Genomic DNA, 15,635 nt, shown 5'->3' with positions numbered 1-15,635 from the left:
CATAAACAATAGAAAACCTGCAGATGCTGGAAATCCAAGCAACACGCACAAAATGCTGGAGGAAGCATCTGTGGAAAAAAGTACAGTCAAAGTTTCGAGCCGAAACCCTTCGGCAGGGCCTTCCTTCATTCCTGCCGAAGGGTTTCGACCTGCAGCGTCAACTGTACTTTTTACCATAGGTGCTGCCTGGCCTGCTGAGTTCCTCCAGCATTTTGTGTGTGTTGCCCCTAAAGCCATTCCCACTACATTACTGTGCCCTAACAGATGAGGAATAAACAAATAAGAGCAAAGAGAGCAACTTTCCAGATACTTTACGTTGCCCAAGCCTGATTAGCCAAAGCCATTCTAAACGCTGGCTCTCTCAAAAGAATGGCCGCTCCAGTTGCACTTGTGTAATTTTTATCTTCCCCTTCTATTGAGTCCCTCTCATTGATTGGTTGCAGCCCAACTCAGAGAAATAGTTGCGAAGCTCTGCCTTTTAATTATAGATTGTGGACCTGATTGAAAAAGTAGCTCTATTTACGAACTCCGTCTCATTGATTGGTCACAGCTGGGCAAAAATTGGATTAAAAGGATGGCATTGGTGCTGTCCTGGCTCGACCGTATTTGGGAGGGATCCCCACCTTGTATTCTGTATTACGAAAGCCACAGTGGGTTTTCCAAGCTTCCGCTTCGGGTCAGTACCGTGGTCCAGTGGCTAAGTTCAAGTTTAAGGTGAACTGCCTGGTGAGGATTTACAAGGCTCGCTCAGCGGTGAATCACAGTCCTTGACGGTTGATAAGCAAAAAAATCACAGAGAGGGAAGTGACAATCCACAAGGGTGAACCGGCCCGTTGGATAGATATTTCATTGTTTTTCTCAGCTAACTTCTCATATTCCCTTCCTCTGCGGTTCCTATCTATAGCGGGGAGTGATGTACCGTATCAGACTGATTTGAACAATGTGGCGAATGCACATGCCACCGATTGATGGCACGGTGAATTGTTTGGACTGCTACGTGCGGGAGGGCTCTCTCATTTTGATCAGTCTTTGAAGAAAAACATTTAATCATACTACTCCATTGTCATTCTTTTGCTGAGGATATGTAACAAGTCTGTTATCAGTCTTGTGCAAATTATCGGAAGGCATTCTAAAGGACAGAATATAAAAATATTTGGATAGGCAAGGCCTAATTAGGGATCGTCTGTCTGACTCTCAGCATGGCAGGTCTTGTCTAACAAATCTTATGGAGTTTTTTGATGAGTTTACCAAGAAGGTTAATCGAGGGAAATTGGTGATATTGCCTACATGGACTTCAGCAAGGCCTTTGACAAAGACCTATGTGAAACGCTAGCCCAGGAGATTAAGTTGCTTTGCTTTAAAAATGAAGTAGTCAATTGGATTCAACATTGGCTTAGCATGAGAAACCAGAGAGTGGTAATAGGTGGCTGTCCGTCTGACTGGAAGCCTGTGACTAGAGGTATGCCTCATTTATATTCAATATTTGGATAATATTATGCTAAACTGGATCAGCACATTTGCAAATGACACAAAGATTGGGGCACAGTCGACAGTGAGGAAGGCTACCAATGTTTGCAAAGTACCTGGACCAGATGGAAAAATGAGCTGAAAAATTACAGATGGAATTTAATGCAGACAAGTACGAGACATTGCAATCTGTGAGGACAGCTCAGGCTAACCTACTTACAGTGAATGTTAGGACAATGAGGAGTGCTGTAGAACAGAGGGATCTGCAAATACAGAACCACAATTCTTCAACAGTTGCATCAAAGGTAAATAGGTTTGTAAAGCAGGCTTTTGGCACATTGACCTGCATAAATCAAAGCACCAGGTACCGGAGTTGTGATGTTCTGTTGAAATTGTACAAGACGTTGTTGAGGCCAAATTTAGAGCATTGCTTGCAGTTTGGACACGTACTTACGGGAAAGATATCAATTAATGTGAAAGAGTACAGAGAAAATGTACTTTAATTTTGCTGGAGTTGAGATCTATACAGAATAGGACATTACTCCATGGAGGGCAGGAAACTGTAGGATGAGCTTTATAAAGATATATAAAATTATGAGGTATGTAGACAGGGTGAATTCATGCAGGCCTTTTCCCCATTGAGTGGGAAACAATAGAACTAAAGTTCATCATTTTAGAGTAAAAGGAGAAAATTTAAGGGGAATCCAAGGGGGATACTCTTCATTTAGAGGATGGTGTGAATGTGGAATGAGCTGCTAACAGAAGTGGTAGAGGTGGGTTCTATTGTAACATTTAAGAGGTGTTTGGTTGGGTATGAGAAAGGTTTGGATGGCTATGTTCCCTGTGTCTGTAGATAGATCAAAGCATTACATCAGGTCGGCCATTAAAACCTGCCAAGAAAAGGCAACTATACCTAAGTGTGCATGGCTACACTTTTGGTTTGGAGAAACTAGGAGGAATTGTTGAGGGCAGTTATCCACCAGATGGAGGAGGGTGGTGGTAGAGGGGAGCTGGTTAGGCCTGTTGCTCAGAAAGAATTTGAGACCTTTAAGGTTTTCCTGATGGGTGAATGGAAATGTATAGGGGACTGGACATCCATAGTGTAAGTAAGGCTATCCAGGCCAGGGAACTGAAAGATTGAAGAGCATGTGGAGTGTCATTGATGTAGGTTGGAAAGGAATGAACCAAGAGGACAAGCTGGTGGAAATGGTTGGGAGATTCCCAGAGCTGATGAGTTTGGTGATTGTGTGAGACACAATGGGCTCATTCTTTCTCTAGGAATCATTCTCTATATGACTCCCTTGTCCACTTATTGCTCCCCACTGGACTCCCTCCAAGCATGACAAGAGTTACATTTGCCCCTAAGCCTCCTCCCTCACCACCATTAAGGACCCCAAACAGTCCTTCCAGGTGAGGTGCACCTGATCTGCAAGTCTTTTGTCACCTATGGTAGCTGGTGCTCTCAGATTGGGGATTGTACCTCCACTTTATCCACTGCAAATGGCAGGATCTCCTGGTAGCTACTGATTTCAATTTCATTCCTATTTCCATTCAGAATCAGAATCTGGTTTAATATCACTCCTATATATTGTGAACTGCATTGTTTTGTGGCAGCCGTTATTCAAATACATTATAATATAAAACTATAAATTACAATAAGAAATAATTAAAAAAATTTAATTAATTAAGCAGAGCAAAAAGAGAGGGGAAAAGTTACTGGTGTTCATGGGTTCATTGTTTATTCAGAAATCTGAAGGCAGAGGGAAAGATCCTGTTCCTGAAACTTTGAGTATGTGTCTTCAGGCTTCTGCACGACCCCATTGATGGAGGCAGTGAGAGGAGGGTATGTTCTGTGTGATAGTGGATGCAACATTTTTGAGGGATTGCCTTTTGAAGATGTCTTGGATACTAGGGAGGCTAGTGCCAACGATGGAGCTGGCTGAGTTTGCAGCCCTCTGCAGCTTTTTCCGATCCAGGGCAGTGGCCTCACCGTACCAGATGGCGATGCAACCAGTTAGAATGCTCTTCACAGTACTTCTGTAGAAATTTGTGAGTGTCTCTGGTGACATACCAATTCTCCTCAACCTTCTAATGAAATATAGCTGCTTTGTAATTGCATCAGTATGTTTTACCAAGGATGGAACCTCAGAGATCTTGACACCCAGGAACTTAAAACTACTTACCCTTGCCATTGCTGATCCCATGAAGAGGACTGGTGTGTGTTCCCTCGGCTTTCCCTTCCTGAAGACCACAATTAATTCCTTGGTCTTACTGATGTTGAGTGCAAGGTTTTTGCTGAGACACCGGTTAACCATCTGATTCCTCTTGATCCCGCATGCCTCCTCCGCATCATCTGAAATTCTGCCAAACATAGTTGTGTCATTGGCAAATTTATAGATGGCATTTGAGGTGTGGTTAGCCACACAAACGTGTGTGTGGAGTGAGTAGAACATGGGTGAAGCATACATCCTTGAGGTTCACCAGAGTTGATTGTCAGTGTGGAGGAATTGTTGTTTCCAATTCACAAAGGCTGTAGTCTCCCGGTAAGGAAGGTTATGATCAAATTGCAGAGGGAGACACAAAGGCCCAGTTCTTGGAAATTATTGATTATAACTGATGGTATAATTGTGTTGAACGCTGAGCCATAGCTATAGTTATTTATAAAGCATACTAGAAACTCAGCTATCCTGTCTTTCTGGGGAATAATGAAGCCATTGGACTGCAGCGCTGTGTCCAAAATTGTGGATGTGAGCCACGTTTCCATAAAGCAGAGTGCACAGCAATGCATGATGTCCCTCTGGTACAGCAAACGTGCTCTGAGGTCTTCAATTTTACTTTCCACAGACTGTACATTCACCAGCAGGATAGTCAGGAGTGTGGGTCTAAGGCTTCTGCATTTCATTTGTACCTGTAAACTGGCATGGACTTCCCAGTTTTGTTTTCTTAAAGGGGAACTGCACTCATGAAATGGAGTCTGCTATCTGAGGTTTGTTATTTTAGAGTACTGATAATTTTTTTAAAGATCTTAAAACGATGCTGCTACTATTGTACCCATGGCTGTGACTGTGCGTTTCAGCTGTAGTTGTCCGAAATGTGAATATTTGATGATCCTATCGGAGCTGCACGCAAACAACCACCTCTATTGGCACCATCTTACCATCTTGTTGCATGTTGGTCCATGGCCTCTGCTACAGCTATGATGAGGCTAAACTCAGGCTGGAGGAGCAACAACTCATTTTCTGTATGGGTAGTCTCCAACCTGATGGCATGAACATTGAGATTTTCCAGCTTCTGGTAATTTTCCCCTCTCCCTCCCGCTATCTGTTTCCATTCCACATTCCAAGGCCAGTATGAGGTCTGGAGTTAGGTGGTTCTGGCAAAGCCAGATGGTCATTTGTGAGGAGGGCATTGGTGAGTGAGTGCCATTTGCCCGCAGTGTGGACTGAGGGAAGGTGTCAGAGTGGGATTACAGATTTATATCCAGTGATGAAGAAGGAATGGGATACTTTTCTGGATCAGGATGGTGATCTTGAAAGGGAAGTGCAGGTGTTGATGTTCCCCATGCATCTCCTGGTCACAGCTTGTCCTGTCAGGCACACTCACAGTTACCTCCCCTCCCGAGACACTATCAATCAATGTACGTAATCAAACGGTGTAGCAGTTAGCGCGGAGCTATTCCAGCTCGGAGTGTTCCAGAGTTCAGAGTTCAATTCCAGCACCATACTGTAATGAGTCTCTGTATGGCAATCCGTGCAGGTCCTCCCGTTCCCTCCCTCAGTCCAAAGTCATACTGAGTAGGTTAATTGGTCATTGTGAATTGTAGGGTGATTAGATTTTGGTCAGTCGGGATTGTCTGGGGCTGCTGGGTCAGCGTGGCTCAAAGGTCCAGAGGGGCTACACGGCCTGCACTGCAAAATAAATAAATAGTAAATCATGTACAGCTTGACCATTGGGACAGTTGGGGGAGTGATTTATGGACCTTGCTCTTCTATCAGCCAACATGTAGGTAAACGGGTTATTGTAAATTGTCCTATGATTAGGTTAGGCTTAATCGGTGTTGCAGGGTTGCGAGTGTCGCGGGGTTACGGGCGTCGCGGAGTTGCGGGGTCGTGGGCGTCGCGGGTTCGTGGGCATCACGGGGTTGCGGACGTCACAAGGCCCAAAGGGCTGGAATGGCCCACTCTGCACTGTATTGCTAAATCAATAAATCAAGCAACCAATTCCCCTGTGTACACACGGATAAAACTTCAAGGAAATTTCTGTGTATGAGGCGAGGTAGAATGAAGAGTGCGTGTTGTCATTGTCTGAGAGGTGAGCACTTGTCGCAAATGTATCAGAGCCTGAGAGAGAATTCATTGCCTTCAGTAGAAATGAGCGGTGAAGGGACAAGTGTGAATCAACGTAATGACTACAATATTCCCTGTGGTCAGGAAGGAAGAGGCTAGCGGGGTGGATGAAGGAGTAAACACACTCATGTACCTGGACAATATTCAGTGTTCTTAAAGGTCAAGGTGTAGGCTTTTGCGAATAAAACAAATTGAGGCATTTTATGGCTAATGAAACCGGTAACACAACAATTGAACTCCAAAACAGAAACACAAAAGTTCGCTAAAAATCCTTACATAAAGACATCATCACGTCGGACAAGCCTCTTAAAGGGAAACCCTAACCCAATGTCAGTGGTTGCGAGTGATGTACATCTCCCCCAATTACATTGCCCTACACAGGACTATCCTGAGATTTCAATAAAACCGGCGTTGTGAGCTTGTCCAGAGTTTGGACGAGCTGCCCGGCTCTGCTCCTGTCCTCCATTGGTGGAGAAACCGCATGTCCAGAGGTGCACTAACGTGCTCATCGTCATGCTGTGACACCAGGGGCATGTCAGTGGAATCCAAATCTTGATGGGCCAGTTTAAGGCAATCTACCGAAATATGTTCCGGCTTACCCGCTTACCTATGATGAAACTCTTCTTTTGGATCAGTTCTGAGCCCCAGCTGAACTAATTGAAGATGATCATGCCAACACTCACTTATCGTGGAAGCTCTCAGATCAGCCTTTAAGAAGCGGTGAAATCGCTTGCACAGGCCATTGGACTGTGGGTGAATCGCCATGGTGTGATGTAGCCTATTGCCAAGGTTCTGGGCCATCGCAGCCCTGAGGTCTGAAATTAGTTGGGGACCACAATCAGCGGAAATATCAGATGGGGGCCAAACCGGTCAACCCAGGTGTTGATGAATTCCAGAGACACGTCTGTGGCTGTCTGCAAAGCTAGCGGGACAACCTCTGGCCACCTGGTGGTACGGTCCCCTCCAGTAAGAAGGTGCATGAAACCATGTGGGGGAGGATTTGTAAAGGACCAACAAGGTCCACATTGGAAATGGAGCCTGAGCCCAATGGTTAATTTTTGCCCATTGGCACTGCATACAAGCTGCAGTCCAGTCATACACTCCCTTTCTGAGGCCACGCCAAGAAACTTCAGTGCAACAAGTTTCTGTGAGGCCTTCTGGCCCGGATGCTAGAGCCCCAGAATGGAGTCAAAAAGAGCCCATCTCCAGTTTGTGGGCACGATGGGTCAAGGGCGACTCGTTGAGACACTGCACAGGAGAGAAACCCCAGCTTCCCCGAAATTAATGTCAGCAACCCGCAGGCCCGTGACTGCTGTTCAGTAAGCCTTGACCTCTAGGTCAGTAACTTGGTTGGCTGCCATGCTGGTATAATCAATCCCTACGTGTACGGTCTCAATGGCTGGCCACGAGAGGCAATCAACCATAGCAATATTTTTCTCCTTGATAGGTTGTATATCCATAAAACCATAAGACATAGGAGCAGAATTAGGTCATTGAGTCTGCTCTGCCATTCTATCATGGCTGAACCTGGATCCGACTCAACCCCATACACCTGCCTTCTCACCATATCCTCTGATGCCCTGACCGATCAGGAAACTATCAATTTCCACTTATATCTACGCACGGACTTGGCCTCCGCCACAGTCTGTGGCAGAGCATTCCACAGATTTACTACTTTTTACTACTCTTTGTGAACTCGGATATGTAGGCCAGGGGGTGTTGCTGCCATACAGACCAACAGTCTGATATTTTGGCTATCATGTGCACGAGGGGTTTGTGGTCAACGAACTCAGTGAAATGGCGACCCTCTAGAAGAAAACGGAAATGGCAGACAGCCAGATAGAGACTGAGAAGCTCATGGTCAAACATGCTGTTACCCCCTTTTACTGGGGCATCTCTAGAGATGTGGCTCGTTAGCCCCTCATTAGCCACTGGACTCAGCAGTGAGGAAACAACCTTTTCCCAGACTCTGTACATCTAGGGTCGATATGAGTCAGATCCCACCAAAACCGGGAAGTAGAGATGTCTCCGAGCCCCAATCTGTGTGAATCCTGTGTAATTACTCTCCCCATGCAATTGCCATTTGGCAAGAAATAACTGATTGTACACCGCATACAATTATAAAGTAAGTATATTTATGAATGTTAACTTAACCAAGCTATTATTAATGAAGAAAGGAAAAATTGAAGAAAAAACAAAGGGCCCATCATTATTTAAAACAGTCAAATCTACACAAGGTTGGAGTTCAAATGTTCCAAAAGCTGATGTGTCCGATGTACTCACAGCGCCAACTCCTATTCACTGGTCACTAGTAGAATTTCCCATCTGGACTCCATTGAATCATACATTCCCATTGGATCAAATCCTGCAGATCGTTCACTCGAGCTCCTCTCAATCTCTTGCCAGACAGACCTTGACCCCAGTGTCCATCACCAAAACCTCTCCACCCAGCTTTCTCTAGAACCTTCCCCCAATTCCACATCCTGATTAGATGACTCTACATTCCTCAGCATGAACACCACAACCCCTTATCTTTAACAATAACCCAAACCACCAGCAGAACACATATCTTCTACAGACAACCATTAAATGAAATGGTTATATAGCAGTAAAATCTTAATGATAATAGCAGTAAAACCTTAACCGGGGCATTACACTCCTCCCCCACAAAAATATTCATGACCTCATGACTTTGAAATTTACCAATCCATCATTAATAACACAATTTTCACAGGAATTGTATGATGTAATGACCCGCAATCCATTTGTAAATGGTAATAACATACCCCACCAGGGTGAAAAGGACAACACTCTGTTCCCCCGCTGTGACGTAGGCCAGTCTTTCTGGGGGTCTTTGACTCTTTGAGACTTCCTTATCCCACCTTCCGCTTCTTCAGTCTCAGAGACTCCCTGAGATCTTTCCTGTCCACTTGGAAATGCTGCCCCTAGTCCATTCATTGTGCCTTCTGGCAACTCAGGTCCCCCTGCCACTTGACTGAGCTCAGCTTCGTCCCCAATTACGTTGGAGCCCAGTTTCCCTTCATTGTCCAACTGCAAGTCTGCTTATCTACTGCTAGTCACAACCACAGCCCCCCCCCCCGCTACATCTGAGTCAGCGTGGGGAAGTAGTCTTCCTACTAGGTGTAGAGTCCATGTCAGGTTCTGGGTCAACATGTACCTCCTGTCCTAGAGGTTAAAGGTGACGGGAACATCTTCTGGCTTCACTTGGAAAACTGGTACATTTGGCATCTGACTCTCCACTACGTAAGGTGTAGACACCCAGCAGTCAGCCAGCTTACGCTTCTTGGTATCTGTCTCCAGGCCACAGTTCGGAGAACCTAATCTATTGATCATACCTCCTCTTGTTTCCTTGATTCTGCTAGGTAGCAGAGGCCTCTGTTAGTTCAAAGGCCTCTGCATTTATTTCCTCATGTTAGACACATACTTAAGTCTTTCCCACCAGTCCCAAAACAAAGGCCTACAAGCAATCTTACTTCGCACCCAAGTGTCAAATGGTATGGTGAGTATCCAGTAGCTTCATTCTGTGTACAGATGTAGCAATGAATCAGATGCCAAATATACTGACTCCATTTGTTCTTCTTATTGATATGCAGGGTTCCGCACATATCTAGCAATGTCCAGTTCAACCTCTCAGACTGGGGATCCCCCTAAGCATGATAAGATGTAGTCCTCAATTTCTCAACTCCAAGCATGCTCTGTAACTCATGTATGAACCTACTCTCAAAATCCCTTCCCTGATCGCCATGTCTCTGTCTCGGAAGGCCACAATGAATGAAATACAATTCCCATAACACTTTGGCCATGGTGGACGCCCTCTGATACTTTGTAGAGAAGGCTTGAGCACATCTGGTGTAGTGAACAGTGATAACCAAGACATTTGCCGTGCTGCTGGAATCAGGCTCTATGGAGAGGAAATCCATACACACTACATCAAGTGGCCCTGCACTGTATAAATGGGATAAAGGAGCAACCCTCGTAGACAGCGTGTTCCACTGAATACATTGAATACACGACTTACAGTACTCTTCAACCTCAGGCGTCATTCAGGGCCAGTAGAACCGATCTCTGACCAATCCATAGGTCTTGTCAAACCCCACATGACCTGAATCATCATGAAGTGATTTCAACACAATCCCCCAATGCTTCTTAAGCAAAGCCAACTGGGAACACTGAGACCTGTTTGGAGGAGATGTGATCCAGCATAGAACCTGGCTTCTCAACTCCAGTTTGTTCCATTCTCTCAGCAGTGGATGTAGAGCAGGGTGTTTCACCTTTTCAACCTGGGACACAACACCGTCAACTGTTTTGTATTCAGGACAGTCAGATTGCAGTAAGCTTGTGGAATGCTGTAATCAGAAGCTCCCAAATTATCCACAGCTCCATCCTGCCGTAGTCTTTCCTATGATTTCCCCGTGGCAGAAAACTGGCACTTTGCATTAACTCCAGATACAGAAACACTCTCCCACTCTCTGTCCATTTCCAGCTCTTCATGCAAATGCTGGGACGAAGTATCTACATCAGTATTCCAGCTCCCCAGCTGATACTTCAGGCTGAAATCACAGGCAGGCAACGCCGCCAACCAGCGGTGGCCTGTGGCATCCGACTTCATTGCAGTCAGGAAAGAATTCAATGGATTGTCAGTCAAAACCACGAACTTGGCACCATATAGAAATCACTTAATTTATTCACCACATCCATTTCAATACCAGGAACTCCAATTTGTGCATGGGGTAGTTTTGCTCAAAGGGTGACAGACTCCATCTGACAAAAGCGATAGGTTTCAACCCAGCGCCCTGATCTTGATATAGAACATCTCCAAATACTCTCATTTGGTGTCTGTATGCAAAACATACAGCAATTGGGGGTTTGCAAAGACCAACACAGCTATTTTAGTCAGCAGGTCCTATAGCAACCCTAATGCATCCCATCTTGCTCCAAAAGGCTAAGATAAATTTTACCACATCCTCCTTTCGTCCTCCTCCCTTTCTTCCCTAAGGGAGGATAACCGAACAGAAGCTGATTTAAAAGGTGGCTTACTTTGGAGTAGTCTCTCATGAGCCTTCATTAGTATCAGCAGATCTAAGGAACGAGCATAGAGCACTCACATTCTTGGGCCTTGACCATGTGGTCACTGCTTCTATCTTCAGCGGATCTCAAGCTACTCCATGCCATGAGACTATGTGCCCAACATAGTTGGCAGGCATCTTACAGTACTGGCACTATCAGCAAGCTCCCTGTAGTCCATCACAGGTTCATAGTGAGAGCTATGCAAACTTGATCAGGCATTTGCTGCATGAACGGTTCATTTAAAATAAAGCAAAGATGGTGATTTCCCAGGAGGGACACCATGTGATCCATTAGCACCGACTGTCTATCATCACTGAAACCAGGTAAGGAGAGCAACTACTCAGTCTCTGATAGTCCAAAAGACCGTAAAGAGTGTGATTTCAGCAATCGGTGTTTATCGTGTTCAGGCAGGTATCCAAGCAGACTCACCACTCTTGCAGCCTGTGGAATTGTTGAGTGATGTTACCATGTAGCAGAATTTGGTGTTGTCCATGGATATTTCTCACAGTTCGAACAGGACCTCAGCTTGTACAGACCAAGCGACGGCAGTTTTGTTCCCGGCAGTTTCAAAGCCACTGAGTTGGCCAACATATTCAATAACTCTGGAATCGACCTAGACCCTCGGTGTCACCAATGTAGGTTTTCGCAAATAAAACGGAGTGAGGCGTTTTATGTTTAATGAAACCCATAACAGATTTTAATTGTACCTAAACACAAACATGCACTAAATATTCTGACGTAATGATGTCATCAAACCCGACCAGCCTCTTAAAGCGAAACCCCAACTCTATGCCAGTGGTTGTGAACTATGTACATTTCTCCCAGTTATGGTACCCTGTAAAGGTCACAGAAACATGGAAACATTGGAGGGGTTTATACAATATGTCATTGATTATGTTAAACAGTCAGCAGACAGAAGAAGGTAAAGATAACTAATCCTGCAGAAGACATTCCAGTGAGTTGTTGGGAAGAGAATTGACTTGCAAGTTTATCTCACAACAAAAGTTTCCAAAGTTAGTAAATACTGTAGATCTCTCATTTCATTGACTTTGTTACAAAAAGGATGTTTTCAGAATATCCCAGATAATAAATCAATTCATTTACAGAAATCGGCATCTGGTTAATGAGCAGATGAAGGGGAAATGTGATTTTTACAGTGGTTGAGGAGGGTACCGAGTGAAATGAAGAGATGTAATGGAGTTAATGAGGTTGATTAATACCATCTCAGTGTTGACAGCTGAGATTGAGAACACGTTTTGCACTGTGATGCTGACAGAGAAATTTTAAAATAAAGCTCAATACCAGATTCCAAATAGCAAATCTTTTATTTTAGCATATCATGGACTCTGAGGTACAAGGAGATCGGCTTGCTTTTATACCTTAGTAGCAGACAGTTGAGCAAAATCAACCTCCCACTAACAAGACAAAGAGTTAATTTATGCCTCATCTTCTGCAGTTATCTCACCCTTATCTTCTGCAGCCGTATTATCAACGTAAGCAGTAGTATCAGTGTTAGTACAATGATCTCAGTTATGTAGATTTGCAGCTTAATTGGAAAATGCTGGGTAGTCACAATGTCAGAAAGCTTTACCAACTGACAACTCTTTTAACCTTTTATTAAAAATTTTCTTCTACACATACAAAGGCAAAGGTAATCCACTCCCTGAACCAATTTCTTCCATTCTTTTCAAACCCACTCATTTCAGTATGTGAAAATGATAGTAGTGTAACCACTACTGTCCAGGGTGCTTGGGGTCTTCGATTGACATGGCTGCTTTTCTGAGGCAGCAAGATGTATCGACAGAGTCTGTGAAGAGGAGGCTAGTTTGATTGAATTGCTGAGCTGTATCCAAGACCCTCGGCAGTTCCTTGTGATCTCGGACAGAGCAGTTGCAAATAAAGGGGCTGTGGATCAACTGTGGACTGTTTCAGCGGTGGCAAATTGCTGTGGGTCAATGTGGTCTGGGAGGCTGTAGTTGATATTTTAGGATATTGCTGAACCCTCCACCTGACTAAGCGTGGACATTCTAATTCTCATTTTCAAAGTTCTTTGATCTGATTTTACAACTGGGTTTTGCTGGTCAGGAATGATAACATTACCACCTGTCCTGGGTTGAATGTTACAACTCTTTCCCTAGCTTCTACAGAAATTCAGGATGGGCCTAAAAGGATATTTCACAACATTTTTCACCTCCTCTCGGAACTTCCTCTGAGTGATGGCATAAATAAACATGTTGGTGCAGGAGCTGAAGGACTGAAGCATTATTCCCACCAGTTGACCCACGACATACGAAGGTGTCATTACGAAATACTGCATAGAAATCGACTCAACTGCAAGAATGACCACATGTGTCATCCATAACAGGATAAAGCTGGCCGATAAAGTGAACAGCAAAATGATGGATCTTCTTCGATTCTTCATTTCTTGGTCGTCCTTCTCCTCCCTATTCCGCTGACACCTCAGTCTCCTGCGGGCTACACTGGCCATCAGAATGTGCCTAATAGTGACCACATTGAGCAGCAGGATCAGCAGGAAGGGGACAACTGGGGTTAAAACACGGTGCCCCCAGTCAAAGGCTTGCCACATGCGGGAAAATATGAAATCAAGCGATACCCAGCAGATATAAGACTTGTACGTGAAATACCACGGGACATTGGTGAACAAACTCAGCAGACTCACCACTGCAACTTCCAAGGTGAAGGCTACAGTGAGCCAGACAGAACTAGCCACAGACACGTAACTCATGGTCTTTATGATGTTGCACACAGGGGGTTTGTAATAGAAATATATCACTTTGGGAATGATGTTAAATATGACGAACAGTAGATCTGCCACGGCCATTGCCAGAAGATAGCAAGTGACACCTTTGGAGAGTCCACACCGCCCTCTTGATAGAGTTACAATTGCCGCCAAGTTAGCTGTGAATATTGGAGAAGTAAAAAATGTAAATTAGTCAAGTGAAGGGGAGAAATGGAGTGATTGCTAATTATTGCAGGTTTAACAGTTGACATGAGATAAATGGGAAGGCCAAATGGGCCAACAGATAAATTGTCCATGAAACACAAGGTGTAATAAGTTTGGAATTGGATGAACTGGTGCAGTAAAATTCCTCAGTACAGACTCAGCAGTGTGGCAATGGGTTTTCCATATTTTACCTCAGGGATGGGCTGGAAATGGAATCAAAGAGGCAGTGAGGCTCCAGGCAGTCAGCCATTGGAACACCCAACATGGCCAACAATGGAAAGCACTTGGATGGGCTGAGGAGTTGGACATTCAGCTGGTTGAACTCATACTCAGAGGGAACATCCTGTTCACTCACCCCTTCTGAACAACAAGCCTTGACGAGTGAAGCAGTAGAGTTCCCAGTTGTGCCTACCTGAGCTATATCGAGAACATTCTTTGTTCCAGTTTCACATGGGTTTTGTTCACCACTCTTTCCTTCACATTTCTGACTGATTGAAGCCACTTCCCGCTCACACCCTGTAATTGGAAACTTTCAGTGACTTTGATGCAATTTCCATCTATCCCTTATCAACACGGTCCATCTCCAGCTCTTCATTTCTTGACCTAACAATCTCCATTCTTTGGGACGTGGTAGTGACAGGGATCCATGAGAGAAACTTCTGTCTAGAAAAGAGAGTGAAGCTAGAGAAACCTGTGAGTTCCAGACTTGGACAAGGGGAACACAACGGACAGGTTGAGTTGATGGGTTACATTTCAAAGGAACTTCATTGGTATGAAGAGCTATATACACTTCTGGAAAAACATCAGCAGAATTTAGTGACATTTAAGCAATTGGATGAACAATTTTAATTTGCAAATGGAGATACAGACCAATATCAGTAATTTTACATGGAATGCTTCGTATGATCTGACTACATTGGAATTAAGCCAGTAGGATCTGGAAATTAATGAATACATTGTTGTTCAGGATTCAGAGCCTGACCAACATAAATCTGAAGGTGCAAAGGATGAAGGACACTGACCCAATAAGACTGAAGCTTGGTAGATGTGGTAGAGAGGCAGTAAGTAAAATGGGGAAAGAAACGGGGAATTCCAGAGAAGATTCAGAGCTGGAATAACAGTTAGAAATAAACAAAGCTGAACAAATCCAACACCAAGTTCTATATCAGAGCATTCAAGGAGGCAATAGTTAGAGTGACTTACACAGAACTCCAATGACTGCCAGGATCCGGTAGTAATGAGGTCTAAAGCCCATCAAAAGGTAGATTATGCAATCTGTTATCATGTTTGCAGTGAACTATAATACCATTCATCAGGGAAGAGTTTATGTTGGCAGTCTGAGCCTCTATTTATACAGGCAAGTGGCATCCACAGGGATCACAGCATGACGAGGCCATTGTTAGTTACCAGGATCAGAATAAACACATTACAGCATTATTACCATGTCTGACACATCAATTAACAGAATCTAGTCAGATACAACTGGTGTATAAGCACTGGGATGGAAACTCAATGTCACAGAACTGGAAACACAAAGGAAACTGTTCAACGTATCTATCTATTGTGGACTTGTAACAGTGACCCACTCACACCTTCTTCTATCCTTTCCCACCTGACAACTCTTCAATGGTTTCTCCCTCCCTATCCCCACACACACTCACACAGAACACTCTCTGCATTCCAGTTTTTAGATGAATGATTTTTTTTGTTCTCTGTCAGTGTTCTGCACTCCATACTCAGCAGCTCTGATAGACTGATGTAAATTTACG

At 44.3% G+C, this 15,635-nt stretch overlaps 1 protein-coding gene across 1 annotated transcript; it reads right to left on the bottom strand.

Moving 5' to 3' along the window:
- Nucleotides 1–13,035: 13,035 nt before the first annotated feature.
- LOC140202016 (uncharacterized) lies at nt 13,036–15,151 on the bottom strand. The gene is made up of 2 exons (XM_072266882.1): nt 15,070–15,151; nt 13,036–13,820 (listed from the first exon to the last, which is right to left on the bottom strand). The coding sequence occupies exons 1-2, from the start codon at nt 15,149–15,151 to the stop codon at nt 13,036–13,038; spliced, it is 867 nt and encodes a 288-aa protein (XP_072122983.1).
- Nucleotides 15,152–15,635: the final 484 nt, after the last annotated feature.

Source organism: Mobula birostris, chromosome 8, assembly GCF_030028105.1.
Source record: "Mobula birostris isolate sMobBir1 chromosome 8, sMobBir1.hap1, whole genome shotgun sequence".
Taxonomy (NCBI): Eukaryota; Metazoa; Chordata; class Chondrichthyes; order Myliobatiformes; family Myliobatidae; genus Mobula; species Mobula birostris.
Note: the sequence above shows the minus strand (reverse complement) of the source record. Positions and strands in the feature narration are given on the sequence as shown.

Bases quoted from the DNA above. Each gene is read 5' to 3' on its own strand.
- LOC140202016 (XM_072266882.1), bottom strand. From the start codon at position 15,151: ATGATAACAGATTGCATAATCTACCTTTTGATGGGCTTTAGACCTCAT. The intron at 13,821-15,069 runs GTAAGTCACTCT...CAATATTCACAG, and splicing joins GGCAGTCATTGGAGTTCTGT to CTAACTTGGCGGCAATTGTA.